A 14,420-nucleotide genomic window follows, 5' to 3' on the forward strand; every position below is an offset into this window, starting at 1 on the left:
TGGCTGAGCAGCTCTGCAGCTGACTGATGTCCTCACGGGACAGAGGACTACCTTCTGATTCCCTGACGGGTCAGAGGAGGGAGGCAAGGGGAGAACACAGGACCAGTATGAACGGGGTTTGAAGTAGCCACAGGTTCTTAAAACACATGCGATAGCATGTCTGCCCCTCTGCGGCAAGCCGACAAATGCCTGTATACCCTAGCTGTGCCATCCGTCGGGCTTGGTGGCAAGTGTTGACGGTTGCTGTTGCTGTGGGCCTCGCTCTGGGGAGCCAGACCTGCATTCAAATTCTGGCTCTATGAGTTGGGACATGCTGAGCGAGTCCTTAAAACTTTCTGAGCTTCCATTTGCTCATTAAAAAATAAATAAATAAATGAAGATACCGAATCCTCCCCAGAGCATTCCTAAAGAGGTCAGGTGACACCAGACAGGTGTGGCATACTGTAGGTGCTCAATATTTGGAAGGTGTCTCCATTAAACAACAGGTGCCCTATCAGAATGACCAAATGAGCACGGGAAAACTAAACGTACTATAACTCATCTTACAAACACGTTCCTACTTAAAATAGTAAAAATGAATAAAAACAAGCACGTAGAAACAACATATCAGATCATTCCAAACTAATCTGGGGACAATCCAAGAATGAAGTGGCGTATTTCGTTCCATGACTTCTACCTAAGAGAACCTCAATGCCAACAAAAAAGTAAGTACGTGTTCACTTAGTGAATCTTCAGAGATCTGAGCAGCTGTGGTTAAAAATCAGAAACAAACAAATCCTGTGCTGTGGTCTGATGGAGTCTATGGGCTGGGGGGAGGCCATGCGTTGGGGGGAGCTGCCGTAAGCCACCACTATGTGAAACGCTAGGACCCTACCAGGCACTCGGTGTTTCCTAAAATTACCCAAGAAACGGAGGGAAAAGAGTATAATTTAAAGTGTACCCATCTGCTTTATGTTTGCAGAGTATTCTCATGCTATGGCGCTTGGATTTGTGTGCCAAGCACAAAGCATTCTTTGGTGGAAAGTGCGTGAACACACAAGATTAGCATTTACACGGAAACGTCATTGTTTGCCGTAACTGTGGGGTACAGAGCAGATGGCAGTTCAACCCCAAGGTTATTTATCATTCAATCATAATCCAAAATCCTCATTACCGTCTACTCGGTTTTAGGCATTCCACTTTCAGACTCGATACAGAAAAATCCTGTAGTACCCTGAAAATCCTGCTTAACGTGTGAAGATCGAAAGCAATTACTACCTGGAGTCCAGCATTGCTCGTGTACCTGTGACAGAAACGAACCTTCTGGAAAGTTTTATTGTCCCTGTCCTTTTTTTTTTTTTTTAAAATCTTTGGCTTTAGTCAACGTAACGCACCAAATTCACTGGGGAATTTTCCAAGAATAGAAAGAGAGCCAGATTTAGGCCAAGAAATACAGTGCTTCAGCCACGAACTAGTTAGGGGAGCTTCATAAGCTCCTGGGTAGCCCAACGTTGATTGCATTTGCAAATTCTATTCTGGTTGAGGCAAAAATCCCACCGCACCCTTGATGAGTCTCGTCTGCTACAAGAAGGTGACTACCCCCTGCGGGAGGACCGTGATTCCGACAATTCTAGAACAAGACGGAAGGAGATGCTGTACCTGAGAGCTGAGCCCGAGAGGCGCCCTCCCCAGAGAAGAGGGGTTAGTGGGAGGCAGACTGCATGAGGGAGGGTATTTGTAATGGTTACAGGACAGTTTGTCCGGAGACAGCCTAGAAGCCTTTCTGTCAGCAGGCGGGTAGCGCGCAAAGATTTTCGGAGACGGCAAGTTATCGTACAGGACCGCGTGATCATAAAGCACCTCTTCTCCCAGGCCCCTGGCACAGGAAGCAGGAGGGCGGTCTTCGGGGTCCCACTGCAACACACAGCTTCGTCGTTAGTGCTCTTGGCCACAGAAAGCAGAGATTTTAGCATATTGAGACATTATTAGTACCCCCAAAACACGTGCACGTACCCCACACTGGTACCGATAAAACGCACACAAATACACACACACAACAAGTAGGTGGACAAGGGTTCTACTTGGAGAGACTTCAGCAAAGGTTTCTTTTTTCCTTAAATCATTCCCAGGGAAACTGGCTTAGGAAATTTTTGTTTTGTTCCATTTTATTTTTAAGGCAGAGGGAAAAAAAAAAAACTGATTTGACATTTCTTTCCTTAAAGAACCGGAGTTTGGAAGTCCTAATCCAGAGAGCAGAAGCCACATGACGTAAGAAGAGGCCTGCCAGCCCGGGGGCCCCCGAAACCCAGAGCTCTGGCTGTCCCCAGAAAGCACCTTGCTATCCCGGCAAAGCACTTTCATTTATAGTCGTGACTACGTCCTGGATGTTGTTTGAGGCGCTTCACAGTTGTTGACCCATATAATTCCCACGGGAATCTCAAGAGGCATGGGGAAACTGAGGCAGAGCGGGGCTCCTCACCCCACAGTGCGTTGCCTCCCAGCTACAGGCTCCCCCAGGGGAGAAAGCACCTCCTGAGCCTCCCCGTCCATCATGCAGGCACCGGGGACTTGGGTGGCATGGGTGACCATCAGCCTGCACCCGGGGGCCACGCTCTGATGCCTGAAGAAAGTGCAGCGACCCAAACACAGTCAGTTGGAAGAAAGAAATGCAATCATCGTAGAAAAGAGGACGTTTCAGCATATAACTGATATAATGGCGTCGTCTCAGCAGGAAACCTTTTTACAAAGGACTAGAATAGCTACAGGCCACTTCGGAGCATGGACTTTAAAGCATAAATGAAAACCTAAAGTCAACAACCACAGCCAGAGCCCTTTCCATTTTAAAGGTCTTTCTAAATTGCTTTGCATTTACAAAAAAAGAGAGAAATATTAATTCCTATGTTATGCTTATTTTACCCTATTTTTATATCCTTCCAGCCGCGTCTCCTTCTGCCAGACTGTAATTACAGCCTTTTGTTACAAAAATAGGAATGGTCTGAAATCTCACTGGAGGAGCACTTCTGTCCCTTTGCATCCCCTTAGAGGTGTCTATTTTTGTGATATGGGGACCCTCCTACCATCTAAACACAGCGGCCCACACGCACAAGCCCGGATGGGACAGCCCCATGAGGATGACCCACACACGGCTGTCCAGGGTGATTTCCATGCTCTAGATGGACAATCCCCTCCCCAAAACCAGAGGACCAAGTCACATGGAACGCTTAGAAAACAGAGACTCCGTAGAGGTTTCTAGATTAAAAGCATGGCAGGAGATCCTTTTGGAGACTCACTTCAATCTGGTGCTGGCATCAGGGGGACCCTGGGGGTAAGGATGACTGAAGTCGATACACTGCTGGACTGTCAGGTTTGGGCTCGTAACACCGAGAAAGGAGGCCTTGCAAAGGAAGGACTGCCTGGAAATGGAGCCTGGTGTGCATGCGCACAGTGGGAAGACAGGCCTGAGCTTCAGGGAAGCCCTCACGAGGCCAGCGAGCCACAGACACTGTGCACAGGACCTCACATGTTCGACACCGCCATCGTGCGCAGAAACAATCGCTCACAACTGCTAAATGCAAAGCCCTTCCAGGATGGCGGGGTTTTATCTCTGAGACAGAGGATGCTGTGGGAGCGCTAAAGAAAGCTCATTCCTGGGGATGGCCTGAACCTGCGTGACCCACTCCTAGGGCATGGGGGGGGGGGCGAGTAGTGCCCGTGTGGGCCTGGGGCTTGTCCAGGCGCTCAGCCCGCCCTGCGGCTTCCGTGTTGAAGGTAAGGAAGAAGGGAGAAAGCCCTTTTGGGAAAAGGGGCACGAAGGGGCCTTCGGGCAGGAAGGGCCAGAGACAGGTTTGTGTGTTGTCTGTCCAGCAGGGCTGGTGGCAGAGGCCGAGGGCCCAGAGCAGCAGAGCGCTCCGTGAGAACGAGTTTGGTGGCTGGGCCTACAACGAGGGCAACAGCTGCTCAAGAGGAACTGTGGTCGCCCAGAACCAACGGAAGCCAGGGCAGCCAGGGCCCACCCTGGACGTGGCTCGGGCCCAGGAAGACGCACAGAGACCGCTCGAGATCCTGCTCTCACGGAGGTCACCATGCGGCCTTCCCTAGTGGGTGGGCTCAGGGGAGGAGGGCTGGGGCTACGGTGGGCACCAGGAGCCCTTCAAACTCTGGAGACCCCGGTGGCGGTGGGGATAGGGGCCAGGAGCTCATGTTTTTTCACTGGGGCAGGACTCCTGCCCCACCCCAGCCCTGATCACCCCAGCCTCAGACAGGAAACCATCTGAGGGACTTGCAGCCAGGGTGGGGTTGCGCAGTGCCTCTGCTCTGACCCCTCACCCACGTCCTAGCACGGGCCCTAACGTTCATGTAAGTCTGCCAGGCCTGGTTCCCGCTCTGCTCTTGCTCCCCTCCGCCCCTACCCCCACACCTGCAGCCCTGCTGGACTAGAAGGTCATTATCCCTAGTCCAAAGCCCAGGTGCTAGGGGACGTGCAGAAAGTCGGGAAGGAGGGAGAGAGGATGGGCAGGTAGGGATGAGGCAGGCAGGGAGGAGGGGCTGTGTGATGAGGAGAAACCCCCTTCTGCAATCCAGTAAGGAGCCTGCAGACAAATCCCGGCAGGAACCCCAGGGCAGGCCCAAGAGGGTGGAAGGAAGAACACCCATGACAAGATGTCCAGGACCCTGAGGACACATGACATACAGCGCATGGTAACTGGCTGGCTACCTCTGACCCAGACCACAGAAACCTTCTTTTCAGTCTGCTTCTATTTCTGAGCCTGGGGAGTCCTTGCTCGACCCCCGCACTTCCTACAAGAAGTCTGTGGTCTCCCGGTTCCTGCCTCGGGCAGGTATGGATTTTATGACCATGGAAAACAGGGAGCTGATTGGGGACATCCCTCAAAGTACTGAGAAAAGAATGGGTGAGCAAAACAGCAAGAAAAAAATCTAACATACTTTTCAAGTTTAGAAAAAACCAACAATCAACACATCCTATGCCAACCTTTGAAATAGATCTTGACAGATGCCCACTTTTTTTTTTCTAATTTAGTTTTTTTTTTATTTTGTTTTTTGTTTTATTTTTTTGACAGATGCCCACTTTAAGGCCACCCAATACCAGGGGACCAATGGTAGGCTGGTTTCTCAAGAGCCCCCCACGAGCCTGCAGACTCGGTGGGCCTCACGCCTGGTGGCCCGGGGATGGCACGGGGCCTGGCCCGGGGAGCGAGCGGTATGGCCTTGGCCGCAACAACACGCCCTTTGTGATGTGAGTTCTCTGAGCTCTTCTGCAAGCACTGACTGCTGGGCGGTAGCCTCTGCATGCTCTCTCTGGATGTGTCCGAGTTACAGACCCTAACGTGCTACCCTTCACTCGTATTTTGGGCCGTGCAGAGATACCTAGGTGATGAGCAGGACGCTGAACGACAGTCCGGGTCCTGGCGTCGGGTTCCCTACTTGTGCAGATGCAGAAGAACAACTGGTCAAAACCAAGCGCAGGAGGGAGGGCGTGCAGGTTTCATCCTGCCCCAGAGCATGGCGAAAGCCCTCGGGCTCCCGGCCTGAAGTCGGGGGTCCCGGGTTACAGGCAGGCTCCCACCGCCCCATGTCTAACGCACCCGAGCCCGGACCAGTGTAAGCAGGGTGCACTCACCGAGCCGTTAATGCACGGGACGTCGTCGTAATGCAGCGCCGTGCCGCTGGGGTGCGCGTAGCCGTTGGCGGTGCTCCCCAGGTACGGGTTGGCAGAGATGCCGCGCCTGTTCATGAAACTGCGGGAAAGGAAGTGCGTTAGACGCCCCCAAGCAATCCAGAGCCTTCCGGGAGTCCAGCTGGACGCTCAGGGCCCGGCCGGGGGTGACGGGGGACAAAGCAGCAGCTGGCACCCCGGCAGAAGCGGGGTGTCCGGTGAGAGTGCCGAGGACGGCGCCGAGAGCAGCTGCCCTGCAGGACTGTGGCAAGGACGGTGGTGCTGTGCGCTGGACACGACGCGCCGCCTGGCTGTCCTTCCGCTCCTTGTGTGTACTGCTCATCGCCACCTGACGTGTCGTCTGATTAGCTCATCCCCCAGAACGTCAGCCTCAGGAGAGCATGGCCGTGGTCACCCTTGCTCCTTCTGGACCTCAAGTGTCTGGCCAGGAGGCTCTTGGCCAATGCGTGCTGGATGCAAGGACGTGCCAACGGCTGACTCGTGAAGTTACGTTTGTTAGAAGTGGGAGATGTAAGCGCCCAGGGAAGAGAGAACTCAGAGAGCATTTCCTCTACACTAAAATAAAGAAGTAAATAGCTAAACTGAAATAGTCTGGAAGTATATAAACTTTTTTTTTTTTTAATGTAGGCTCCACACCCAGTGTGGAGCCCAACGCAGGGCTCAGACACAACCCTGAGATCAAGACCTGAGCTTCAGTCAAGAGTTGGAGGCTTAACCAACTGAGCCACCCAGGTGCCGCGCCTCCCCGCCAAATGGTATTTTTAAAAAATTGTGTTTCTTTGCAGGATCTTATATTTCTGTGATAACTAGATGCATAAAAATGGGAGGAAACGAAACTGGTAAGGGCAGGACAGGGAACGAGGAGGTCTTGGGGCGAGGCCAGCCCCTGGTTCCCTGGAGAAGCAGAGGAACCTGCGGTCCAGGGGGCCTCTCCCCGCGGTTCTGAGTGCAGGCGTGCCCTCTGCTGGGCGAAGGCGGGCACGGCAGTCCCGCCTCACACAGGCTCTTTCATGTGTTAACAACGGACAAAAACTTCCAGGATTATTCTGTACTCACAGTACAGATAATTATGTAAGGAAAAGGGAATGTGTAGAAAAGGAACATGCGGGGCGCCTGGGTGGCTCAGTCGTTAAGCGTCTGCCTTCGGCTCAGGTCAGGATCCCAGGGTCCTGGGATCGAGCCCTGCATCGGGCTCCCTGCTCAGAGGGAAGCCTGCTTCTCCTTCTCCCACTCCCCCTGCTTGTGTTCCCTCTCTTGCTGTGTCTCTCTCTGTCAAATAAATAAAATCTTTAAAAAAAAAAATTAAAAAAGAAAAACATGCAAGAAGGAAAGACAGAAAAATTTAATCACGTAAGTCTTCTGCCACAACAGAGGATTTTTTGTCCTAAAATATATATTTAAGTTTTTCTAATGTGAGCGTCTTGTTTGAGGGGTTTTGGGGCTGAGGCACCATGTGCACGCTGCTGCACCCCCCGCCGTGGGCGGTCCGTGCCCGGGCGTCTGGAGCCCCAGCAGCAGAGGCCGTCACATGCTTGCTGTGGGGCACCGTGCACACTGCGCAGGGACGGCAGGACGGAGCAGGGCCCACCAGCGAGGGGCAGGACGGAGCTCAGAGCGGACATCAGCAGGGTGCTGCGCGTCACGGGGCGTGGGGATGAGCGAGGTCACAGGCGAACGGGCGCCCCAGCTGGAAGCGGCCCGGGCCTTCTGGGGAGGGACCCACACCCCAACACAGGGGTCCCCGTGGGGCCCTGTCTGCGGACCAGGCCCCCGTCCTCTGCCTGGGTGCAGCAGAGGCTTCAACCACATATAAAAGTGGAAAGGCAGTGAGAGAGCCCAGGCCACCCGTTAAAAACGTAAGCCCCTCAGAGGAAGCACACGTACTGTGTGAAAATACAACGTAAGGTCTACCATCTTACCGCGGCCGAGTGTACAGTTCTGGGGCAGTAGGTGCGTCCACGCGGCTGGGTGACCGGCACGGCCCTCCACCCCCAGCGCTTCCCCACCCCCCGCCCCGCCCCGGGCACCTGCCCACACCTGCCTCCTGCCTCTTGCCTCTGTGCATCGGCCACAGGAGTGCACAGACAGAACGCGTCCCCTTGTTCCTGCCTCATTCACCCAGCACAACACCCTTGAGGTTCATGCCCATTTTAAGGGGTTCCTGTGAGAAGGCGACTCAGGTTGAAGGGTCCCTTCTGGTCTGTCCGCTGCCCTCTCTCTGCCCACACTGGTCCACAGCCTTTTAGTTCCACCACTATGACTATAGCCTGCTCACGGCCGCTTGAAAACAGTCTCAGGAAAAGAAATTCAGAATGTGTCCCTTGTGTCATATAATCTATGCATCTCATTTAGAAATAGGCTAGGTCTTGGGAAAACAGATTCCAGTGTTTACCGTTATTGATATTCCTAAATACACTTCTCCCGGGAGAATTTAAATGACTATTTCTTCTTTTACTGCCTTCTTCCCAAAATACACCACTGTCTTCTCCCCCTCAGACATATCCAGCACACAGACACTTCCCCCTGACGACCTTGAAAGGATTCATTAACCAGCTGCCAATTTGCATAAAAGCAAAAATTAATTTAATCTCGGGACATTTATTACACTGGCAAGCTGCCATATTTTATATTTTGAACATCATTTGCTTGTTAAAGCTCTTCTCTCAAGTCTTATACACGTTTAGCTAGAGAACTGGAAAACGAAAATAACCTTTATTGCTAACTAACATTTATAAAGATTTTAATTAGTAGCAAAAATTCCTGTGGCCGAAAACTCCTTACGCATGTATTTTTAATAAATAATTTTTCAATACTGCAATCTATGCTCCGTTCTCAAAACCAGGACCTTCCCACATTTGGTTTAGATTAATACTCATCTGGAAAGCGGAGGCTGAGTTTTGTTCTAGGGGAAATCCTGTTATTTGGGCTGCTCTAATGTGTGGTTATTAGTTGGCTGATTACAGCTGAAGACACACATGCATGAGGAGGGGCTCCATGATCTAATAAAGTTCCAAAGGAGCAGTTAAAAACCACAAACTCCTTTCTTTCATGTTGCTCTAGATGTGGAGATTTTGCAAAACCCGGTTTATGGATATTACATTTCTTAAAAAGCCGCTTGATTAAATGTGCTCGTTTACTGTGTGTGCTGAATGATTAGGGGGTTCACTGCAATCCACGTGCACATGGCCGACGGGATAGGGTGTGTTTATGGAAAAATTATGAATAGGAACAGAAGAGTCAGTACTTGACTATGTCACCCTGATTCGACACAAAGGACAGTCCGTAAGCAGTACAGGGAGTCTAGACTTTAGGAAACCTCTAGTGGCACTGGAGATTTTCTGGAAAGAGTCGTACAGACATTAATCTATGTCGTCAAGCCTATTCACCTGAGCTGGGCATAACATGGGGCTCGAGCCCTCCTAGGAGCCCATGTTCCTCAGCTGGCCCCAGAGCATCCCAGCCAAGCACTACACGTTCCTTCTACGGCACCGCTCGAGAGACACACGGAGATTGCTCGAACTCCCCCGCACACCACGCTCGTGTGCAAACTAGATGGTGGAGCTCACGGTAAACAGGCCAGCGTCGCTGTGGACACTGGGTCTCCCCCTCACAGAGCTGCTGGTATGTTCATCATCACAGGCGGACGAGACAACTCAATCACCTGCTTTGTTTCCAGGCGCCTGTCCTCGGCTTCAAGTGCAGACTCTGCCGATGAGGGTAGCAGAAGCAGGGGTCCAGGGATTGCAGACAGGAGACCAGAGGAAGCTCCAGATGTTGCCCCAGATCCTGCCTCCCTTAGCCTGGTCTCTACAAAGGGAGCTGAGGCCCTGAAAGGTTATAGATCCCTTGTCCAGACTTTCCACTTAGTAAATGCCACGCAGGACCGGAGCCCGAGTTCCCTCCTCCTCATCCAGCGCCCCTCCCCTCACAGCCCAGGGCACAGGCCTTACAGACCAGTACTATTACGAAAGCAGTTCTGGCCTTTTGGGCCGCCTGAATCTCAAATGCCCTCAGGGTCTGTGGACCTAACCTCGAGAACTGCTGCTGTCATTATCTTCGTTGTCATTAGGTTACAGAAATACGGTTCAAAACAATGTTTTCATACAAATAAGCCTTTTAAAGAAAATAAAACCACAACTTAAGTTTTAAAAGTACATGACTGATGACCTTGAACATTCAGCCCTCCTTACAGCAGATGTAAATCACTTGTTGCATAGAATTGTCCCCTTAATACAGGGGTCAGCGATCTAAGGCCACGGGCCCCATCCAGTCTGCGGCGTGTTTCTGCAAATAAAGTTTTGTCGGAACACAGCACACGGGTTCCCTCACCCACGGTCGGTGGATGTGATGGCAGAGTGAGTAGCTTCAACAGGAAACGATTGGCCCCCAAAGCCAAAAATACTTACTGTCTTGCACTTTACTGAAAAAGTTCACCACCCCTGCTCCAATAGAAAACATGGAGGGAGGAAGTGACAAATATTTCAGCAGAGTTTGAGTCAACATAATACAAAAGGGAGAGTCTTTAGTTGTTCCTTCCCCCCGAGTCTATGCACACAAAAAGTTAAAAAATTAGTGAAAGAAGAGCGCTGTTTGGCTTCAGGGCCACTTCACACGGGTCTTACCAGAAGGTCTGTTTGGCCGTCTGGATGACGTTCGCAGACGTCTCCACGTCGATGTAGTCGTAGTGCAGGGCTCCGGGGTCTGTGGAGGACCCCGTCTCAGCCAGCAAAATCCCAATCCATCTGCCCATGTCCTCAGAAGAGGAGGTCTGGGGAGGAGAAGGGAGAAGCATGCGTGCACTTAAGTGACGGTAAGGGGCTCACATTCCCTGCATGTCTGCATAGACACCGTGTAGTAGCAAAGCCAACGCGACCAAAAGCACGTGAGGGGCATAAAGAGGCACGGAGATGCCGTCCCAGCCTGAGCGATGCGCTCATACTGCGTGCACGCTAAGTCTCGATGCAGGAAGTTACGGCATGATTTCCACCCAAGGAAACAAAATCTGAGTCCTACGGTGCCGTCCGATTACTTTGGGGAAGGGCAGCGGGTGTGAGGTGTGGGAATTGCTGCAGGGAGTTAAATCTCAGCTGAAGGAAGTTGCCTAGAAAGCGTCATTAATTTGGCAACAAATTCTGGCCAGAAGGAGGAGCCCCTCCAAACTGGGCCTGGCCTGACCTAGAAACCCCATGGGACCCACACCTCTGTGGGCTCCAAGCTCTGTCCCCCACCCCGTGGCCCTTGTTGGGGCCTCCTAACCTGGCCTGAAATGGCAATCTTAATTCTCTTGATGAGATGGTACAACTTTCTTTCCTATCTGCTGTGTGTATATAAGTGCAGTCATGCTTTATAGTCCCTAGCTGCTTCATGCATGACATTTTTAAGATATTTGAAATGGTCCCCACCCCAAATTTGATCTGCTGAATGTGCCAGTCTGAAATATAGCTTTAAGATCCTGTTCATTAAATTTTTAAGTCATCCTTGTGACATGATTTGGAAAATCAGAAATTTTACATTTATAATGGTATTCAAAACATTTGATTCATCAGACTATGATGTTTAAAGTTTAGGGTACATTGAGCTATTAAGTGCATGAGTTAATGGAATGTGAAAGAAAAAATATTTTCATTAAAATTACTAATTTTCAATATAAAGAAAGATCTATTTTTTAAAGATTTTATTTACTCTTGTCAGAGAGAGAGAGAGAGAGAGAGCACAAGCAGGGGGAGAAGCAGAGGGAGAGGGAGAAGCAGGCTCCCCCCTGAGCAGGGAGCCTGATGTGGGGCTCGATCCCAGGACCCTGGGATCACGACCTGAGCCGAAGACGCTTAACCAACTGAGCTGCCCAGGTGTCCCAGAAAGATCTATTAAGTTTAGCTTAAAGACTTAAAGAAAATGCTGGCATATAGTTGCTCATAATATGTTCTTATAATTGTCTGTATTTCTTTGGTGTTGGTTGTGATCTCTTTCATTCATGATTTTGTTTATTTGGGTCATTTCTCTTTTCTTTTTGATAAGTCTGGCCAGAGGTTTACCAAAATGAGGTTTTATATTTACAGCCTTGACAAGTTGAACAGAGATCAGAATACATGTAATTGTAAATATCCCCAGAGCCGTTTACATGAGAGAAGCTATTTTTCATGTGCTCACACAATTGGCCAGTAACAAATCCCTCCTAGCCAGTACTGAGTGAGGCCCCAGGACAAGCTGCAGGGACTCCAGTCATGTGCCTTGCAGAGGGAGAATGTAGCCAATGTTCATGGAATGAAAATGAACTCATTTGAATACTTGGGTAAATAAAAGTCACAAATGTGTTATCTTCACTGGTCTTTCTGTCCTTCCCCAACAAAATCTGCAGTCACGATGTATCTATGACTAAATGTATACTGATGTGTCTGTTACTACCCTGTCTAAGCATTTTTAAAAGTATTTTAACACACTATGTAACATGGGATTGATACAATTACGCTAGAGCTCATTAATTGTTTTCTTCATAGTTTATAGAATTTTCTCATAGGCTTGTGGAAAAAAAACCCTGTGATGTTGAACTGAAATTAGAGGTTATTGGTTATGATCTCATGGTTCTTAATACAGAAATAGATACGGATGTGGATGTGTGAATGCACATACGTGTGTATATGTATGTTTACAAATACGTACACGTACATAACATATACACGTGCGTGAATACACACACGCACGCACATGCACACACACCTATTTCTGAGTCCCACCTGGAGGAACCCACTAAGAGCTCTCTGGAGAAATGGCTGAGGACCAAGGAAAGGTACAAGATGAGCCCAGAACATCTTATCAAAGAATGGCGGGGCCCGTGGTGTCTTATCCCAGGGACATAGCAAAGGCCGCAGGGGTGAGTTTGAAGGGCCTTCTGCTGACCAAATCTGGGATGATTCCACCAAAGTAAGTCATGACAATAGAGCATTATAATCACTGATTAAAACAATATTCTCTGAATCCCCACTGGTATACATACATAAAGGGATTAATAATTAAATGGGAGGAGCGGGAAGCCTTCCTTACAGTAGATGTGAACTAATGTGTATAGAGGGAATGATGGGGTTTCAAAGTCCCTATTTAGCACCTGTCATTATAACGACTGTTTCAGGGAAGCGTCATCAATGGACGCTAACATTAGCAGGTGCAGCTGTGAGTGATAACGGGGTATTTACATAGATGGCCTCAACATACCTTCCCATATGATGCTTTTAAAGACAAAGGGAAAGCCCAGTAAGTTTGCAGCGGGGAAACCGCGCAGACACCCTGCCCACAGGGGAGAAGTGGACACTGGTGGCCATGGGGGGGCATGACAGGTGCGACTGCCGGGGGGACGCGCTGTGACACCCACCACCGGCTCCGGCGGGGAGCCCACCTGGAGCCCAAGGCAGGGAAAGAGCAGATGCGCCCAGACTAGGGGGCATCTACGCAGTAACTGGTCTGTACCCTCCGCACGTCTCCACGCCATGAAGCCAGCCAGCCGGAGAAAGAGACAGCGGCTGAGGCGACACACAGGCTGGGGTCTCCTCCTGCCTGCAAGGGACACTGTCCAGCTCAGAAAAGCCGGTTAAGATCTATGGATCAGATTACAGGGGTGTGTGAATGTTAATTTCCTGATTTTGATAATTATATTCTGGTTTTGGTAAGGGAATGCTTTTGCTTTTAGCAAATTCGCAATGAAGTATTGAAGGAATAAAGGGGCAACACAGCTGTAAAAGGTTCTGAAACTTCACACAGGAGAGGAATGGGGGAGGGGGGAGCGCAGGAGACCCCCCACACAGGAAAATGTTATTATTGGGGGATATGGATGGAGAGTGCATGGAAATTATTTCTGATATTATCATGAATTTCCTGAAATTATCTCAAAGTAAAAGTTAAAATGACCTTAGAAAACATCCAGATTACATTTCCTGGCTGGTGCACTGCATTTCGTGACTGAGTGAGGCAGCCTGCCTGTGTGTGTTGGGTGGTGTGTGTGTGTTGGGTGGTGTGTGTGTGTTGGGTGGTGTGTGTGTGTGTGTGTGTGTGTGTGTGTGTGTGAGATTGATGACCGGGACATGGAGGAAGGGGCTGCCCTCCCTCACAAGGACTGGGGGGCCCTTCCCGCCTGCGGGCTGCGGGTGCACAAGGGTGCCTTCCTCACCAGGCTGCCCCCGGGTCTGCCTCTCTCCCTTCCGGGATCAGGCATGCGCCAACTCAGACCTCCCCCACCATGCCCTCTCCCAGGGCTGCTCCCGAAGCTGGCCCAGGAGACCTGCCTTGTTTCACATCAAGGCCACAGTTTCCTCCTTTGTGTTTTTAGCTGTCTCCCCTGCACCCACCCTACAGTTTTCAGCCTGCATAAATCTTACTAAGTACAGACTCTTGCCCAATGCTCACGTTTTATAGGTGAATCAAAAAGCCCAGGGAGAAAATAAGACGTGGTGTGATCCCAGTGGGGGCAGAATGAGGACGGGGGCCCAGGAGTGTGGACCCCAGGCGGTCCCAGGACCGCGAGTCCACAGCCGGCCGCCTTCCATCCTGGCCAGCCTCGCAGGTTACCAGCCCATGGGACGAAGAACAGTGTTAGTCTTTTCCCGCCCCCGCCAAAAATAGTTGTTTCTGTGAAAAGAGCCTCCGAAACAAACTATCTCCTATCAAGACTTTCTAGACGGCCTCACGGGCCACCTCGATCCTGGCCCCAAGCCCCAGGCTCGCTCTCTATCCATCTAGCACCACGGTCGTTTGGCCTGTG

The 14,420-nt window shown here is 50.6% G+C and overlaps 1 protein-coding gene across 2 annotated transcripts in view; it reads right to left on the bottom strand.

The window, feature by feature from the left end:
* The window catches only part of AFAP1 (actin filament associated protein 1), an 85,606-nt gene that overhangs the window by 14,145 nt on the left and 57,041 nt on the right, over window positions 1-14,420 (bottom strand). The window contains exons 11-13 of one of the 2 annotated variants that reach the window (XM_044912783.1): window positions 10,297-10,442; window positions 5,618-5,735; window positions 1,639-1,893 (exon numbers count right to left, since the gene is read on the bottom strand). In XM_044912783.1, coding sequence (XP_044768718.1) covers window positions 1,639-1,893; window positions 5,618-5,735; window positions 10,297-10,442 — 519 coding nt within the window. The remainder of the gene's footprint in view (window positions 1-1,638; window positions 1,894-5,617; window positions 5,736-10,296; window positions 10,443-14,420) is intronic. The other variant, XM_021677704.1, reaches the window with a different exon arrangement.

Source organism: Neomonachus schauinslandi, chromosome 2, assembly GCF_002201575.2.
Source record: "Neomonachus schauinslandi chromosome 2, ASM220157v2, whole genome shotgun sequence".
NCBI lineage: Eukaryota > Metazoa > Chordata > Mammalia > Carnivora > Phocidae > Neomonachus > Neomonachus schauinslandi.